We start from the raw sequence: 17,806 nt of genomic DNA, 5'->3' as shown, positions 1-17,806 counted from the left end.
AGGAGGGAGCCCGTGTGCGGCCCTCTCCTCTCTCACCACCGCATGCACCAAGTAGTCTCTGGCACTGTACAAGAGTCTACTATGCATGTGCAGATCACTGAGGAAACGGTGCAGGCATAGGCATCTTTATAATGGGTGCAAGATTTGCGCTGCACACAGGCCCTTGGATCCATGGGGGGCCGACACCGCCCACCCTGCACCCACAGTTAATAAATACCTCTCCGTAGATTCCGATGTGCTGCTCCGCAGAGCCGGACCGGCGCTGCAGAGCACCAAGAAATCACTGGGAAATGGCGGCGGCCATTTTCACGGTGACCTGTGCATGCGCAGAAAAGATGTATAAGAGGTTGGAGTACAGCACTCTAGGTCTTATGGGGGAATGTCCCTAGCTGCTCCACATATGGAGGTACCCCTGCTTCCTGTTTGCCAAATATATAGAATTGTGGTGCGCTCTGGGGCATTCCTATTATGGAACCCTAACCTCCCCCCCTAGTGCCTAAGCCTAACCGCCCTTTCCCCGCACCCTAATCCTTACACTCCCTCCCCGGTGCCTAACCCTCCCCCTAGTGCCTAACCACGCACCCTAACCACCCCCTAACCCCCCCGATATTTACCTTCGGGTTGCCAACAGTGGGGATGCTGGTGCCAGGATCCCGAACTGTCGAGATTTTGGTGCCGGTATGTAGACCGTCGGAATCCACACGCCAGGATGCCGACTACATCCCGTACAGTATATATGACTTGTAAAGTTGTAAGGAGTATTTTTTAATCACATTAGTACATGTATTTCCCCTGCCAGGCTCCCTCATGCTAAGAGGTACGCTGGAAAATGTTGAGTACAACTAGTTAAAAAAAAAAAAAAATCATCATCTGTAAAGATATGACTGCATTCATTATTTTTAAGCAACTTAATAAAGTCAGGCTTCATGCCAGAATCTACTGCGCATGGGCGGGTCTCCGGGAAAATGGCCCCCGTGCCTATTCTCCCGGGGACATCTTTTCTGCTCCCTGAGTATATTCCTTTTGTTATTATGAATTTGTATGTCTAAATTAATTGCATTGTTTCCGTGCAAGACTTCTCACTGTATAGCAATAGTCCCAAACTTGTAATCTGTGGGGAGGAGGTTCTTTATAATGTACCAGTATAGGGGGTCATTCAGACCCGCTCGCGAGCGCAGGACGCTCGCAAGCGGGTCGATGTTCCCCCGCATGCGCGAGACCAGGCGAGCGACGGACTCTCCATCGCTCCGGGTCTCACACCAAAGGGGGCGTGCTGTCGATGTTGATTGACAGCACGCCCCCTTTGGTGGGCGTGCCGGGGGCGTGCCTGCCAGACGGAGGCGTTCCCATGGGAACGCCTACCGTCTGAAGCCGGCCCCACTGACATCACTAGTGATGTCAGTGGGAGTGATTTTGGCTCTGATAGAGCCAAAATCACTCCAGGGCTTGCGGCAGCGAGACCCTACCGCAGGGTCTCCATCGCAAGCCCGATGGTCGCGATGGTCAAGACCATCGCAACCATCATCATGGACGCTCGCATATGCTGTGGGTGGTCACCCACAGCTATGCGAGCGGCCAGGAGGCCGCTCCATTTTCATGGAGGAGGGCCCTGATTCAGAGCGACCACTCTGGTCAGAGCGTTCGGCTCTGAATCAGGCCCATAGTCCGTATGTAATCCCAGTATATTATATAGTAAGGATGTGCTCCGTTATGTCCAGGCAAGAATCTCATAAGGAGGCAGTTCATGGACAGTCCCAGAATAATAATCCTGTTATGGGTGTAAGATGGGTGTTATTATAATGAAAGCTGATGTTACCGTGGCTCGGCCTAAAGAGGCCTATACGTCACCAATCAATTGGGCCAATTCCGCTTTTTGACGAAGATTGTGTTAAAAATTCTGCAATGTATGGGGTTCACCGATTGCCGATTTCGACCGGAATTGGCAAATTAGGATTTCCAACATGTTGGAATTTGCCAGTCACTTGTGTATCAGAGAACCATTAAATAGAGGAAAATAACGTGGGCTCAGGGAATCGTTCATTGTGATTTTTGGTGTATGGGCTGCAATAGCCGATCATATTGAATTATTATATTAAATTATTGATGCATTGTACAGTATGGGTTAGGTAGACCGTCGAGATGCCGACTACATTCCGTACAGTATATATGACTTGTAATTTAAAGGAGTTTTTTTAACCACATTAGTGCATGCATTGCCCCCCTCCCTCATGCTAAGGGGTACACTGAAAGATGTTGGGTACAACTAGTTAAAAAAAAAATCATCATATGTAAAGACATGACTGCATGTATTATTTTTAAGCAACTTAATAAAGTCAGAAGCCAGATATGCATGTAGCGTGAATACATTTTCCCCAGCCCTGTGCTTACATGGCTGTCTTTAGGACCCAGAGGGACGTGTTTTTCTCCCTGTTAACTCTCACTGTGTTGCTGGCGATGTAGGATAGAAGTGTGCGATGATCGCTGCCTTCCTGGGTGCATTGTTGAAGCAACTGAGACTCTGGCTCTGTAATAGAAACATTTCAACTTGTCTGCAGGGAGAACGGGCAGAATGGACATCTTCAACCAGGTAAGAGCTTGTGCTGCACGGGAGTGATTGCTCATTTTATTGTGTCTAGTGTTACAAAGTATCTTCTACTGTAGTGCTGACCATTCTGCTTGTTTCCCAAGCTCCTAGCATCAGGCTCCTTCCGAACAGTGAAAGAACCCTTGGCTTTCCTTCGCATCTTGGAATGGGTGAGCAGCAAAATACTGTATCCCCCCTTTTTTTTTTCCTTTGGGGGCCCTAACCCACCCAAAACAGAAGGTGGATGGGGTGGAGGGGTCACTTTCAGCACTTGTCTCGCTGTCATGTCCATATGATGTATTATTATGATAAATAAGGTGATGCACAATGTGACATCTGTGTATACTGTAAGTCGCTTGTATGTCTAATATAGGGGTGTGCTTGTTAGGGTGTGCGAGTACTACTTCATAATGGTTTGTCGAGTACAAGGCACCTTCCCCATCCCCTGTGTGAAGTGAATTAGGCTGGGATATTTCATTCACTTTAAAACAATATAAGCAGTGTATTTAGCTCCTATCTATCGATCGATCTATCTATCATTATATGTATATATATATATATATATATATAATGTACAAAAAAATAGGCAGCACTCGGAGACTGAATAAGACTCGTGAAACCCTCAGCCGAGGGACTTTTAATCAATCATAGGTCGACGTTTCGGGGTCTTGCACCCCTTCCTCAGGACAGCAGAAGGGGTGCAAGACCCCGAAACGTCGACCTATGATTGATTAAAAGTCCCTCGGCTGAGGGTTTCACGAGTCTTATTCAGTCTCCGAGTGCTGCCTATCTTTTTGTACATTGCGTATTGGGGGTGCTGTCCTCCTAATAAGGAAGGTACCGGAGCAAGGTGTGGGCTGTTTGTCCAAGTTACACTGCGTGAAGGAGTGCCGGAGTTGTTGCTTCTATATATATATATATATATATATATATATAGGCAGATGTACTAAGCTCTGGAAAGTGATAAATTGGAGAGATAAACTACCAGCCACTCAGCTCCTAACTGTCATTTTTCAAACAAAGCCTGTAAGATGACAGTTAGGAGCTGAGTGGCTGGTAGTTTATCACTCTCCAATTTATCACTTTCCAGAGCTTAGTACATCTCCCCCATATACACATATCATATGTGTGTAGCTATGTATAAATCTACATATCTATCAACACCACTGCCTCTCTTATCTGTCCGTCCATCCGATCTAACACACTTTAAATATATGCAGCTTCATGATGTCATTCTAGCATTCTGCTAATAGCTGCTAATTCCTTGTGCTGAAAGCAGAGACAGGCGTCCTCAATAAGTATAGAGCATAGTTACTGACATTTTAAAAATGCCTTCCTGAGGATACAGTGGGGGGCAGCTGCATGGGGCAGGTGTGGAGGGCAGCTGCATGGGGCCGGTGTGGAGGGTAGCTGCATGGGGCCAGTGTGGAGGGCAGCTTCATGGGGCCAGTGTGGAGGGCAGCTTCATGGGGCCGGTGTGGAGGGCAGGTGAATGGGGCCGGTGTGGAGGGCAGGTGTATGGGGCCGGTGTGTAGGGCAGGTACATGGGGCTGGTGTGGAGGGCAGGTGAATGGGGCAGGTTTGGAGGGCAGCTGCATGGGGCCTGTGTGGAGAGCAGCTGCATGGGGCCTGTGTGGAGAGGAGCTGCATGGGGCCAGTGTGGAGGGCAGGTGCATGGAACCAGTGTGGAGGGCAGGTGCATGGGGCCGGTGTGGAGGGCAGGTGAATGGGGCCAGTGTGGAGGGCAGGTGAATGGGGCCGGTGTGGAGGGCAGGTGCATGGGGCCGGTGTGGAGGGCAGGTACATGTTGCCGGTGTGGAGGGCAGGTGAATGGGGCCGGTGTGGAGGGCAGGTGCATGGGGCCTGTGTGGAGGGCAGCTGCATGGGGCCGGTGTGGAGAGCAGGTGCATGGGGCCGGTGTGGAGAGCAGCTGCATGGGTCCGGTGTGGAGGGCAGGTGCATCGGGCCGGTGTGGAGGGCAGCTGCATGGGGCCTGTGTGGAGGGCAGCTGCATGGGACCGGTGTGGAGAGCAGCTGCATGGGGCCGGTGTGGAGAGGAGCTGCATGGGGCCGGTGTGGAGGGCAGCTGCATGGGGCCGGTGTGTAGGGCAGGTGCATGGGGCCGGTGTGGAGGGCAGATGCATGGGGCCGGTGTGGAGGGCAGGTGCATGGGCCGGTGTGGAGGGCAGGTGCATGGGCCGGTGTGGAGGGCAGCTGCATGGGGCGGGTGTGGAGGGCAGGTGCCTGGGGTGGGTGTGAAGGGCAGGTGCATGGGGCAGATGTGAAGGGCAGGTGCATGGGGCAGGTGTGGAGGGCAGGTGCATGGGTGGGTGTGAAGGGCAGCTGCATGTTGCAGGTGTGGAGGTCATGGCACTAGGCCTGATTCAGAGTTGTATGCTTCACCGATATTTACGCAGTTGGGCGATGTTTTTATATGAATTCGTCCCGGTGCCCCTGCTGTGTCACTCCCAGATAGGATTATTAGGGACTATTTGTGGGTAGTGACTCATCAACTATTAGTGACGGGATGTAGTTCATATTCCGGTGGTCGGGATGCCAGCGCTCAGAATGCTGACACCAAGATTCCAACACCGGCGCCGGCCTCCTGACTGTTTGCTTCCTGACTGCCGGCATCCCGGCGGTAAGTATTAGGGTTAGGGGGAGGGTTAGAGCTAGGGTTAGGCACTAGGGGAGGGTTAGGGGTAGGCACTAGGGGGAGTGTTAGGCATTAGGGGGAGGGTTAGGGTTAGGTATTTGGGGGAGGGTTAGGGTTAGACATTAAGGGGAGGGTTAGGCACTAGGGGGAGGGTTAGGGTTAGGCACTAGGGGGAGGGTTAGGCATTAGGGGGAGGCAGGTAATAGGGGGTGTGGCCTAATAGGGAAGGCGTGGCCACGCCCCCTTGCCGAGAGACAAAAAAAAAGATTTGCAGCGGCGCGAAGCACTGGGGAGGGGGGGCGCTCTGGGCCCCCTCAGCCCGGCGCAAAGCCAGGGGGGGTGCGATCAGTGTGATCGCTCCCCCACACAGGCATAGGAGACTGCTGTGGCTGCTGCTCAGCAGCCACAAGCAGTCTCCAAATGCAGCTCAGCACACGCTGTGTGCTGGGCTGCTGTGAGGGGGGGGGCGGCGCCGGACCCGGGCCCCCGCCGGGCCCCTCAGGAAGCCCGGGCCCGGGTAATCTGTACCCGCTTCCCCCCCGCTCCTCTCGGCGCCCCTGGGGGGAGGGTTAGGGTTAGGCACTAGGGGGAGGTTAAGCACTAAGGGGAGGGTTAGGGTTAGGCAATAGGGAGGGTTAGGGTTAGGCACTAGGGGGAGGGTTAGGGTGTGGAGGGCAGGTGCATGGGGCAGGTGTGGAGGATTAGGGTTAGGCATTAGGGGGAGGGTTAGGGTTAGGCACTAGGATAGTGGTTCCCAAACTGTGCGCCGTGGCACCCTGGGGTGCCTCGGGACACTTGCAGGGGTGCCTCAGGTTGGTGATACAGCACCAAATCATATTATTTATGGTCTATGTCATATAAATATGTGCACAAACAGAAGCGCAAACCTGTCCACCACCACATAACTGACCCTAAGGATGACAGGTCAGCACAATTTACTTTACTACTTCACTACATTATTTTCTGAATTTCTCAATAACAAACTTTTAGCTTAGGGGTGCCTTGAAAACAATACTGATGCACTAGGGCGCCATTATTCAAAAAAGTTTGTGAACCTCTGCACTAGGGGGATGGTTAGGGATAGGGTTAGGCACTAGGGGGAGGGTTAGGGTTAGGCACTAAGGGGAGGGTTAGGCACTAGGGAGGGTTAGGCATTAGGGGGAGGGTTAGGCACTAGGGGGACGGTTAGGCACTAGGGAGAGGGTTAGTGTTAGGCACTAGGGGGAGGGTTAGGCACTAGGGGGAGGGTTAGGCACTAGGGGGAGGGTTAGGGTGTGGAGGGCAGGTGCATGGGGCAGGTGTGGAGGATTAGGGTTAGGCATTAGGGGGAGGGTTAGGGTTAGGCACTAGGGTATTGGTTCCCAAACTGTGCGCCGTGACACCCTGGGGTGCCTCGGGACACTTGCAGGGGTGCCTCAGGTTGGTGATACAGCACCAAATCATATTATTTATGGTCTATGTCATATAAATATGTGCACAAACAGAAGCGCAAACCTGTCCACCACCACATAACTGACCCTAAGGATGACAGGTCAGCACAATTTACTTTACTACTTCACTACATTATTTTCTGAATTTCTCAATAACAAACTTTTAGCTTAGGGGTGCCTTGAAAACAATACTGATGCACTAGGGCGCCATTATTCAAAAAAGTTTGTGAACCTCTGCACTAGGGGGATGGTTAGGGATAGGGTTAGGCACTAGGGGGAGGGTTAGGGTTAGGCACTAAGGGGAGGGTTAGGCACTAGGGAGGGTTAGGCATTAGGGGGAGGGTTAGGCACTAGGGGGAGGGTTAAGGTTAGGCACTAAGGGGAGGGTTAGGCACTAGGGAGGGTTAGGCATTAGGGGGAGGGTTAGGCACTAGGGGGACGGTTAGGCACTAGGGAGAGGGTTAGTGTTAGGCACTAGGGGAGGGTTAGGCACTAGGGGGAGGGTTAGGCACTAGGGAGAGGGTTAGGCACTAGGGAGAGGGTTGAGGTTAGGAACTAGGAGGAGGGTTAGAGTTAGGCTGGGGGGGAGTGTTAGGCTTAGGCTGGGGGGGTGCTTAGGTTTAGGCTGCGGGGAGGGTTAGGTTTAGGGGTAAAGTAGGGTTAGGACACTTACCTACAGGTGTTGGTTTCCTAACCCTGTCGGGATGCTGGCATTGGGATTTTGATCGCCGGAATCCTGAGCACGGGCATCCCATACCCAACCCATTCATCGCTGCTCCTTTTCTTGTCTGTTAATTTAATGCATGGATTTACAAGATGATTATGTTATTTTGGAGATATCAGCTGCTGACAGATTCCTGTCCATATCATGGCCCTGTAGCCTAATGGTGTAGGGAGATTTTATTGCATTTCCTGTTTATTTTGGGAAATACTTAGCTCAATAAAAGAATTTGTCCGCTGGTGTAAAACCTGTCACAGTGCTTTCTGCCACAAAGCAGAAGACTACTGTAATGTGACAGTGTAACACATGACCACATGTGTACAGACTAGAAATAGATATGTATTAGATAGATAGATAGATAGATAGATAGATAGATAGATAGATAGATAGATAGATAGATAGATAGATAGATATTTGTGATTCACCCTCAGCCTTTCTGTATACGATTTCCTCTTGCTTTTTTTTTTTTTTTTTTAAATCACCAAGCGTCTAATTATAGATGAGTGTCACTGGACTCAAGGAATTTGGGTGCTCGCCGTATTTGCCTTCCTTATAATTACGATTCAGCGGTGTGTCTGTTATAGCAGAACAATGAAGAAGGGATATAATTGGCTGGCTGAACAATGTCACTGTTTATTCTTCTGATGCTTATCAGTGATGATATCTGCAGGTCACATGACTTGCATCGCCAGTAGGGCTGAAGTCCCGCAGAACACAGCTGAACGGAAAGTTCAGAGCATGTCATATGGCATTAATCAGACTTTCTTAGCTCGGGATGTGCTGGATATCTAGGGGGTTTGGATGTGGGAATTGTGAAAATCCTTGAAATGTAAATATGTGGCATTTGCTTTATAGCTTACCATTGTGTATATGCATATAGTTAAAAAAAATGAACTCATCATATTTTGATTTTGCAGTAGTCTGTGTTATTGTGCTTGGATGGCCTTTGGTTTGTCTCTGTCGTTTGTATGCAGTGCTTTGGGCTTTTATTTTTCCATGTTGCTTTATCGGCTTTTAATGGCATTCTTAATATGTAATTGTTCATTAGGTCTTCGCATCCTTGGCACAGGATATATTTACTAAACATATTTAATCTCGGTGTGCTTGCAGCTCATAATTATATATAACCACATTAGTGCCTGTATTGCGCCTTTACTACTGTCTTGTTAGAACATATATAATCTTTTTTTGATTGGTTGGTACATTATCTCCATCCACTTTATCTCTCTTCAAGGCTTAGTACATCTCCCCATTATTTGTTGTTATTGTCATGTTATTTCAACTTCAAAGTCAGTTTGAAAGTGCAAAATGGTAAAAAAAAATTCAAAATTGTAATGTGGAGCGCTGACATACCAGATTTGTATCAATGTACCACACACATGGAGCACTAAACTGACCAGATACAATAGTCCAAGCCCTTTGTGTTTCCTGGTTGACCTGTTACCTCATGCATAGGTCAAGGGTCATCATGTGGCCAAACCTGCGTTCCGTGTAGGGCTGTATTTCCTCAAAGAACGTTATAGACGCAAAACATTATTCACATATGATGCTTGAGATATTGGGGATTGGTTAGAAATTGCAATGTGTGGGCCGAAAACAAGCCCCCTCTCCATCATCTAGCCACACATGTTACATTTCATTGTCTTGGTGGCTCGGTTACAGAGCAGCAGCCTGTATAATTTGACCCCTCTTTAGTTGAATCAATTTCCTTAGGGTGAACCTCCCCTACCCATATCCTGAGATGCTTGTCCTGGCTAAACACAATATTGCAATTTAGACAGGTGTTTCTGGACTAGATTTACTGTGCGGCTGCTTTTACAGGCCTGGTTGTGCATTTAAAATGATTGCTGTTTTATTTTGTGGAGTCAAAACCGCCACCACCATGTAAATGTACCCGTTTTAATTGTGAGCCTGGTTATGTGGAATGAGAGCCAATATGGTCATAGCAGTATTTAGATTTAGAACAGTGTGTTTGCTTGGAAACAAAATTGACTGATGTCATTTGCATGTCCAATATTTGAATTCAACATAAGAAATAGGTTGAAAATGCCTAAAATAACTCCTGTATTCAGTTTGATTGTCAAAATGCATAATGTAAACATCACCCCACTAAAACCATCCATCTGATCATCCCTCCCAAAGCCATGCATCTGTCCAGTCCTCCCCAAACCATGCATCTGACCAGTCCTCCCCAAGCCATTCATCTGACCAACCCTCCTCAAGCCCAAGCACCTGACCAGCCCTCCTCAGGCCATGCATCTGACAAACCCTCCTCAAACCCAAGCATGTGACCAGCCAGTCTCAGGCCATGCATCTGACCAGCCCTCCTCAAGCCCAAGCAGGTGACCAGCCCTTCTCAGGCCATGCATCTGACCAACCCTCCTCAAGCCCAAGCATCTGACCAGCCCTTCTCAGGCCATGAATCTGACCAACCCTCCTCAAGCCCATGCATCTGACCAGCCCTCCTCAGGCCATGCAGCTGACAAACCCTCCTCAAGCCCAAGCATCTGACCAGCCCTCCTCAGGCCATGCATCTGACAAACCCTCCTCAAGCCCAAGCATCTGACCAGCCCTCCTCAGGCCATGCATCTGACAAACCCTCCTCAAACCCAACCATGTGACCAGCCAGTCTCAGGCCATGCATCTGACCAACCCTCCTCAAGCCCAAGCAGGTGACCAGCCCTTCTCAGGCCATGCATCTGACCAACTCTCCTCAAGCCCAAGCATCTGACCAGCCCTTCTCAGGCCATGAATCTGACCATCCCTTCTCAAGCCCATGCATCTGACCAGCCCTCCTCAGGCCATGCAGCTGACAAACCCTCTTCAAGCCCAAGCATCTGACCAGCCCTTCTTAGGCCATGCATCTGACCAACCCTCCTCAAGCCCATGCATCTGACCAGCCCTCCTCAAGCCCATGCATCTGACCAGCCCTCCTCAAGCCCATGCATCTGACCAACCCTCCTTAAGCCCAAGTATCTGACCAGCCCTCCTCAAGCCCATGCAACTGACCAACCCTCCTTAAGCCCAAGTATCTGACCAGCCCTCTTCAGGCCATGCATCTTACCAACCTTCCTCAAGCCCAAGCATCTGACCAACCCTCCTCAAGCCCATGTATTTGGACAGCCCTATTCAAGCCGTTTCATATTAAGTCAGATATCTGTGTGCGCCTTACTGCACATCATTTAAGGACTGTGATGAGTTAGTGTGAATTGTGTCTAATCAAAACTGCACAGAGGTGTAATATTAGCAAATACTCACAGCTTGATGATTCATGTCACTCGATGATTTCTCACACAACACAGTCACTTAGGAAGGGAATCGTGGATATTTTTATATTTGTATTGTATATGTGTAATGTATTATTTATAGGCTAAATCATATAATTTATTAATTATGAGGCAGTCATTTTGGGGACTGAGACAATCACTATTCAGCCTATCACTTTACTAGGACAGAGTGACATAACTAAGTCATGGGGCACTGTCACTAGTTTCCATTATATGTAGTCAGTGGGCACACTGTAATTTCAGTGATGCAGTGATAGCAAACTTGAAATACTCCAAGGACAGCAAGTGCGGTCGTCCAACGTCAAAAGGACATCACCATTCCTTTCAAGAGTGAAAAATATACTCTAAAAGAACCTCAACATCCCAACATCATACTTTCTTTTTTGGAAGACCCAAGTGCTGGGGCCATGGTCACATTATCACACCTGGGCGCACATACAGGTGATACAGAGTTGTACGTATTTTCAGTTGCATCTTCAGCTACGACTAAAGAGGTGTAACGGGCAGTGGCGTAACTAGAGAGTGGTGGGCCCAGGTGCAACAATATGCTTTGCCCCTCCCCAGTGGCGTTAGCTTTGGGCAGCGAGCTGTGACCATCCCTGGACAAAAACAATATTAAGATAAAGCGCTCTGTGGCAATGGGTCTACTATATAAAGTAAGTTGACTTTCTGTAGTCCCATATATTAAATATGTCAGTATTTAGTACCAAAACTGGTTAGCAAAAACTTGGGGCTGTGTGTTCAAAAATGGATTAGTTTGGTGAGAGATGTTCTGAAACACTATGGTTCTCCAAGCCCCTTCGAATGTTCCAACAGTGTTCATAAATTCTTTGTCTAAGGGTTCTTATGGTACGTCCCACATATTGTAACCCACATGGGCATTCGAGCAAATATATTAGGTTATCACTGTCACATGATAGTGTATCTCTAATCCTATACTCTTTGTCAGTTTGGTTAGATTTTATGACACTTATGGGTCTCGTGTTTGTGTACCCCAATAACCTGCAATTGGAGCACCTTCCACAATGATAAAATCCCTCTTTCACATTATTCCCATCGATGGTCTTCTGTCTTATATTGTTAGTAGTGTCTCGGAGATGGTTATGAACTATTTTTTGTTTTATGTCTTGGCTACATCATATTGGTATTCATGCCACACTTGAACTCCAGACGTATAAAATTCTAGTCCTGAAAACCCAGCCTCAAGTTATTGCCCACCAGCTTGGTAATATAAGCAGACTGTGTTATATATATATAAATATATAGAGAGAGCTGTCTTTTCCTACGACATTTCTCACCAAACTAATCCATTTTTGAACACACAGCCCCAATTTTTTGCTAACCAGTTTTGGTACTAAATACTGACATATTTAATATATGGGACTACAGAAAGTCAACTTACTTTATATAGTAGACCCATTGCCACAGAGCGCTTTATCTTAATATTGTTTATGTCTGTTTAGGAAGTGGGGATACTTCCAGAGAGAGCTGCTAGTGGTAGATCAACATCTCCCCATCTATGAGCGCCGACTGCTTTATGTTGTGTTCATCCCTGGACAAGGCATTACACTTCCTTGTTGTGTCTGTACCCAGACTGAGTCACCATAAACTGTTTGCAGCAACGTAGCTGCTATGACTGTCTTGCTCTCATAGAGGAATGTCCTTAGTCCCAGCGATTAATATGTTGTGATATCTGTAGGATGGGTGTTCTTACAGTATGCTTCAAGGTATTAGAATCGCCTTTTCCTCCTCTGCACCTGTGGAGCTGAAAGAGTGTATGTGTGCATGCTGGCCATAATCGCTGGGACTATCTAAGGACATTCCTCTATGAGAGACAGTAGTATTTTCTGACATACTGAATCCCTGCCAGGGACAAGCAATGTAGACCATCCAGCCAGTTATTTAACAACGTTTTTTAAGAACACCCTGCCTACAGTTTTACAGTTTTACAGCTTTAGAGTCGGGACTTTGGAATTTACTTGCGGGACACTGTGCAATTTAATTACCAGCATAGTGGCACTTTCATTCAATTACATCTGCATATCAAATATTGCCCAGAGGGCACCACTAATATTCATTTAATCATTACTCAGAGAGGGTGGGATACCTCTACTAGTGACGCAGCTAGGGACAATTCACAGAAAAGACCAAGAGCGCTGTAAATCCCCACTTGAGCTAAAGGGGTTATGCCTCGTTGTTAAATGGGGGCCAGAGGGCCTTATTTATCGACAAGTTTTATCACTTACAAGTTTAACGAGTAATAAAACTTGCTGCGTAAATGGCATGCTCCTGCAGATCAGCTCCCAACTGTCATTTATCAATAACGGAGCACCGTTATATGCAGCGAGTTTTATCACTTACAAGTTTAACGAGTAATAAAACTTGCTGCGTAAACGGCACGCTCCAGCCGATCAGCTCCCAACTGTCATTTATCAAACAGATGAGAGTTGGGAGCTGATTGGCTGGAGCACCGTTATCATATGCAGCGAGTTTTATCACTCGTTGTATATGATAAACGCGTTGATAATTGAGGGCTCTATGATCTTTCTCTCTCACAAACACATTCTTAGCTGCTGTCTATAACGCTTTCATGGAAGAGGACATTTTCCTTCTACTGGTTCTATGTCTGAGCCTGCAACTTATCTTTGTTATTAGGATTGGTTCAGATCCACCCCATATAATATGCATGCATAGCGGATGTCTGTCGCACGCATCATCCGGGTCCAACGCAGTGGGATCCTCCAGGTCTCTTTCCGAAAAAAATCTGCATTACAGTAGCTCAGATGGCATAAGCTACCGGGTCCCAGGGGGTGCTACTTTGCGCTCGTAGATGGAGGAATTGCGGCAGATATCGGTTAATTCCTGGGGATTCCTGGGGATGCTTAATATTTGTGGTTACCTCCTTACCGATGTTTTCTTTAATTAAACAATGCCCTTAGTCAGGGTATAACTGGGAGAAGAACTGGGTAGATATTAGTGGCGTCACTTGTGGGGGTGCTGACCTCATCTGAAGGAGTGACACCAAAATAGCAGAGAGGGGTCTTGAGGTGGTGACACCTCTCGAAGAAATGAGGTGGGAGGGCTTTCAGTGTCTCTCTCAGTAGTACAGAATTTATATCTGGCAGAATCCAGCTCTCTAATGTAACAAAAATCTTATCCTTCACCATCGGGTCCTAGCTCTTGGTTCTCCCACCTTCAGAAGGACAAATCGCATCTCCAAACTGAAGGCCTGATTTAGAGGTGGTCTCAGTTTCTCAGTTTCGATGTTTGCGCATCTGAGTAATTATTTGTCAGAGAAACCCTTACGGCACATGCATACTAATGAGTGTACGCAGAGACCGCTGTTGTGGACGGAGTCGCTTGTAACAGAGCTGGCGGTGGACAGTCATGAGCATTTCTGGGAGGTGACTGGGAGGTGGCATCAAGTGAATGCTAAAAAAAGGTCTGTCGCATGGGCGTGTTATGGGAGTGCCAAGGGCGTGTCATTGAACCTGGCTGTGTTCTCAAACACAGGGCCGCAGCTACAGAGGCCATGGTTGGAGAGAGTTCAGCCATGGGGCATTGCAAGTGTCTATAGTCATTGTAATGGTGCACCGATACTGAAGTGTTGGAGACCATTGAAAGTGGGCGACTCAGTGGTTGCCATGTCTACACACAGTCACACACACAAGAAAATCCTCCGATCCAGGGGCGTATCTATAATAGGTGGAGGGTGTGCGGTGCACACGGGCCTCCGGGTCCAGGGGGGCTCGCACCGCACACTCTGCACCCATATTATCTATAACCTACCTGAGATCCCGCGTCGGGTCTTTCAGCGCTGCTCAAAACGCCTGAAAAATGTCCACCACGCCCATTTTTCCAGTGTTTTGCGCTTGCGCTGTGAGGAAATAGCCGGGAAAATGGCGGCCGCCGGTGAGAGAGGAGAGGGCCCATGACGGCGATGAACACGAGCCCCCTCCTCTCTAAAGACGCCCCTGCTCAGATCTCTGGTTCCAGTCTGGGTCTGATCCGAATAAAGGAAAAACCACTGAATATATCAACAGTCTAATTATTGCATCTAAATGTACGGAAATTAGTCAAAGAAGCTGGCTTCTCCAGGGAGGATTAATCTATGTATGCTCTATTTCAGAAGTCTTCTGCAAAAAAAAATGAAAAGCTTATCACCTTGGAAACATATGGCTCTGGCATTTGCAAGCTTTATTGTACAGGCAAAAACGTGCACTTGAGTATTTTCTGTGCCTATAAAAGTGTGTTTAGTAGTAGCCAAGTATGCAGAAACGTAGCAAGACTAGTAGTGTCCATGTACTAAACTGCAGAAATTCTTTGTATGGCTTCATTGCGCTTTGCCATCCTGTGTAGTTTATAGAACTGTAATTGGGATAGCAGTTAAATGCAATGTTTAGCACCATGATTATGACTGCTACCTACCATTGGGTTTATATTGATTCAATAAGAAGGGTCTCATTGAGATGGCGGTGACTGAGAAACGGAGAAATTGAGCTTTGTTTGATCAGAGCGTTACTGAGGGAGGTGCAAATGGCGCCGAAACCCATGTGGAAGGTTGCTGCCCTGGAGACACTGATATCCACCTTGTGGAGTGCCTCACAGAACAGGGTGGGGAAGCTTTCTTGGGCACTGATTTGTCTTATGCAGGATACAGTTTAACGAAGGATTGGTAAGCAGACCAATCCGCCGTCCAAGGGGCCGATTCTTAAGCTATACACCCTCACCAATCGGCCTCTCTGAGGGCCTCATTGATCAACGAGTGATAATCTTGTTATCACTCATTACTCATTTTAAATGGTGCTCCAACCAATCAGCTCCTAACTGTTATGTGTTTGGAAAATGACAGGAGCTGATTGGTTGGAGCACCATTTAAGATCAGTAACTAGTGATAACAAGAATATCACTCGTTGATAAATGAGGCCCTATGTGTCTGGGCATGCATTTAAATTTACCCGTTGAGATGTCAGTGTTGTCGGCCCCGGCAGTAAATGTGCGGGCGGTTGGCGAGTCACCCATATGTGCTGCAGGGCCGACATGATATGTCTTCGTTCACAGACATATTAAGTGTAGACACCTTCCGATGCACTCACTATATATCGTTTGTTGATCGAACAAACGATATATCAACAAGTGTGTACTAGAGATGAGCAGTTTGGATTCTGTGGAATCTGAACTGCTCCAAACACCGGGGATCCGAGTCCACCCAAGGGTGTTCCCATCTGACTCGGTTCCCACTTCGAGGCCGAACTTCATTCTCCAGACGTCAGATTCTCACGAGAGTTGGTTTCTATATAAAGCGCCATGACCAGGACTCGGCACCATTTCACTTGTATGCTGCGCACTCACTGTTCTGCTCATTAAAGTGGCTGTGCCCCACTGTGTATACAAACACTGTGACTCCTTGTGCCTAGCTCACTGTGTATAAAGTACTGGTCCTTGTGGTAGGGTCTCATCTGCCGCAAGCCCCAGTGAGCTCTCGGCTCTATCATCACGAGTGATGTCAGTGGGGCCGCCCCCAAACGGCAGGCGTTCCGTCGGTAATGCCTCCGCTTGTGTAGCCACCCCCCGCCCCGCCTACAAAACAGGGCGAGCTGTCGATCACCATCGACAGCCGCCCCTTTTGTAGTAAGTGTGCAGGGCCAAACATCATCCCGCTTGCGAGCATTCAAGTGCTTGCGAGCGGGTCTGAATGAGACCCACAGTGCGGATCGGATACTGGAGCTCATTCAGACCCGGACGCTAAGCTGCACTCTCATGCAGCTAAAAGGGGCCGGGTATGCAAATGCTGCGATCGCACTGTCTGGTGAAAGGTCACCCTCTATGCCTTAGAGAGCGACGGCAGTGAGTGCACACCGGAGTATAACGACGCCCACCTTTCTTTCATAGCACACGTCATCTCCAGGAAGTGTGTGATTAATCAGTGACATCGAGAGCCATCGGAGCTGCACGCAGCGCTTGAGGTAGACCCTACCCCACTGCGATCACTGCAGACTGAAATACAACCAAGTGACGTGTACAATGACGCTTATTTGCTAATTATGCACACCCATAAAACTCAGTTTTGACGGCCAAACACGCCTGCGTTCGCAGCCCCACTCCCCAGTTCACAAACATCTTCCCCTGTTACCACCGACAAACGGCGCTATCACTCAAAGTAGCGTCCAGTCTGTGTACTACGAGCACACGATTCCCGGCCACAGTGCCTGGTTCACGCATGCGATGGAGACCGCTCCAAAAAAAAAAAAAAACACCTTGATTCAGAGCGAGCGCTCTTTCATAGCGTCCGGCTCTGAATCAGGGCCACAGTGCGGGATACACAATGGGTTGGATACAGTGCAGGTCGGATATAGTGTTGGACACAGTGCAGGATACAGTGTGGGTTGGATACAGTGCAAGTCGGATACAGTGCGGGTCTGATATAGTGAGGGATACAGTGTGGGTTGGATACAGTGCAAGTCGGATAGAGTGAATTATACAGTGTGGGTTGGATACAGTGCGGGTTGGATACAGTGCGGGTCTGATAGTGTAGGATACAGTGTGGGTTGGATACAGTGCAATATAAAGTGTGGGTTGGATACAGTGCAGGTCGGATACAGTGTGGGATACAGGGCCTGATTCAGACCCGTTCGTTAGGATGCGTTCGCACGCAGCTGTCAACTGCCAAAGTATACAAATCCTGCGATCGCTAACAAAACTATGTCTTGCCGTGCGATTACAGGGCCTGATTCAGAGCCGCTCGTAAGCGGCCGCTCGTTTGCTACGAGCGATGTTCGCACAACTGCGCATGCGTATGGGTTGTAATACGCATGCGCGAACCAGTCATTGCGGTCGGAAATTGTGTGCTCGCAAAATAGCGAATGCCTGCTAATTTGAGTGACAGAATGAGGCGTTTGTGGGTGGTAACAGGGGAAGGTGCTTGAAAACGGGGAGTGGAGATCCGAACGCAGGCGTGGCAAACGGTCAAAACGGGCGTTTTAAGGGTGTGCATAATTAACAAAGCAGCGTCATCGACCACGTCACTTGGTTGTCTTTTAGCCTGAACTGCTCGCATGATTGCGGTAGGAAAATGCTACCACAAGCACTGCGAGCAGTTCATACGCCTTTCGATGTAATCTAATAAAT

At 48.4% G+C, this 17,806-nt stretch overlaps 1 protein-coding gene across 1 annotated transcript in view; it reads left to right on the top strand.

Annotated features, from left to right (window-relative positions):
• The first annotated feature begins 2,440 nt into the window (after positions 1-2,440).
• SYNPR (synaptoporin) overlaps positions 2,441-17,806 on the top strand; it is a 239,903-nt gene continuing 224,537 nt past the window's right edge. The window contains exons 1-2 of the mRNA XM_088473456.1: positions 2,441-2,587; positions 2,689-2,754. Coding sequence (XP_088329582.1) covers positions 2,570-2,587; positions 2,689-2,754 — 84 coding nt within the window. The 5' untranslated portion in view covers positions 2,441-2,569. The remainder of the gene's footprint in view (positions 2,588-2,688; positions 2,755-17,806) is intronic.

This window comes from Taudactylus pleione, unplaced genomic scaffold (assembly GCF_031769625.1).
Source record: "Taudactylus pleione unplaced genomic scaffold, aTauple2 ptg000135l, whole genome shotgun sequence".
Classification (NCBI taxonomy): domain Eukaryota; kingdom Metazoa; phylum Chordata; class Amphibia; order Anura; family Myobatrachidae; genus Taudactylus; species Taudactylus pleione.
The sequence above is the reverse complement of the archived record's forward strand: the minus strand, read 5'-3'. Positions and strand labels throughout refer to the sequence as shown.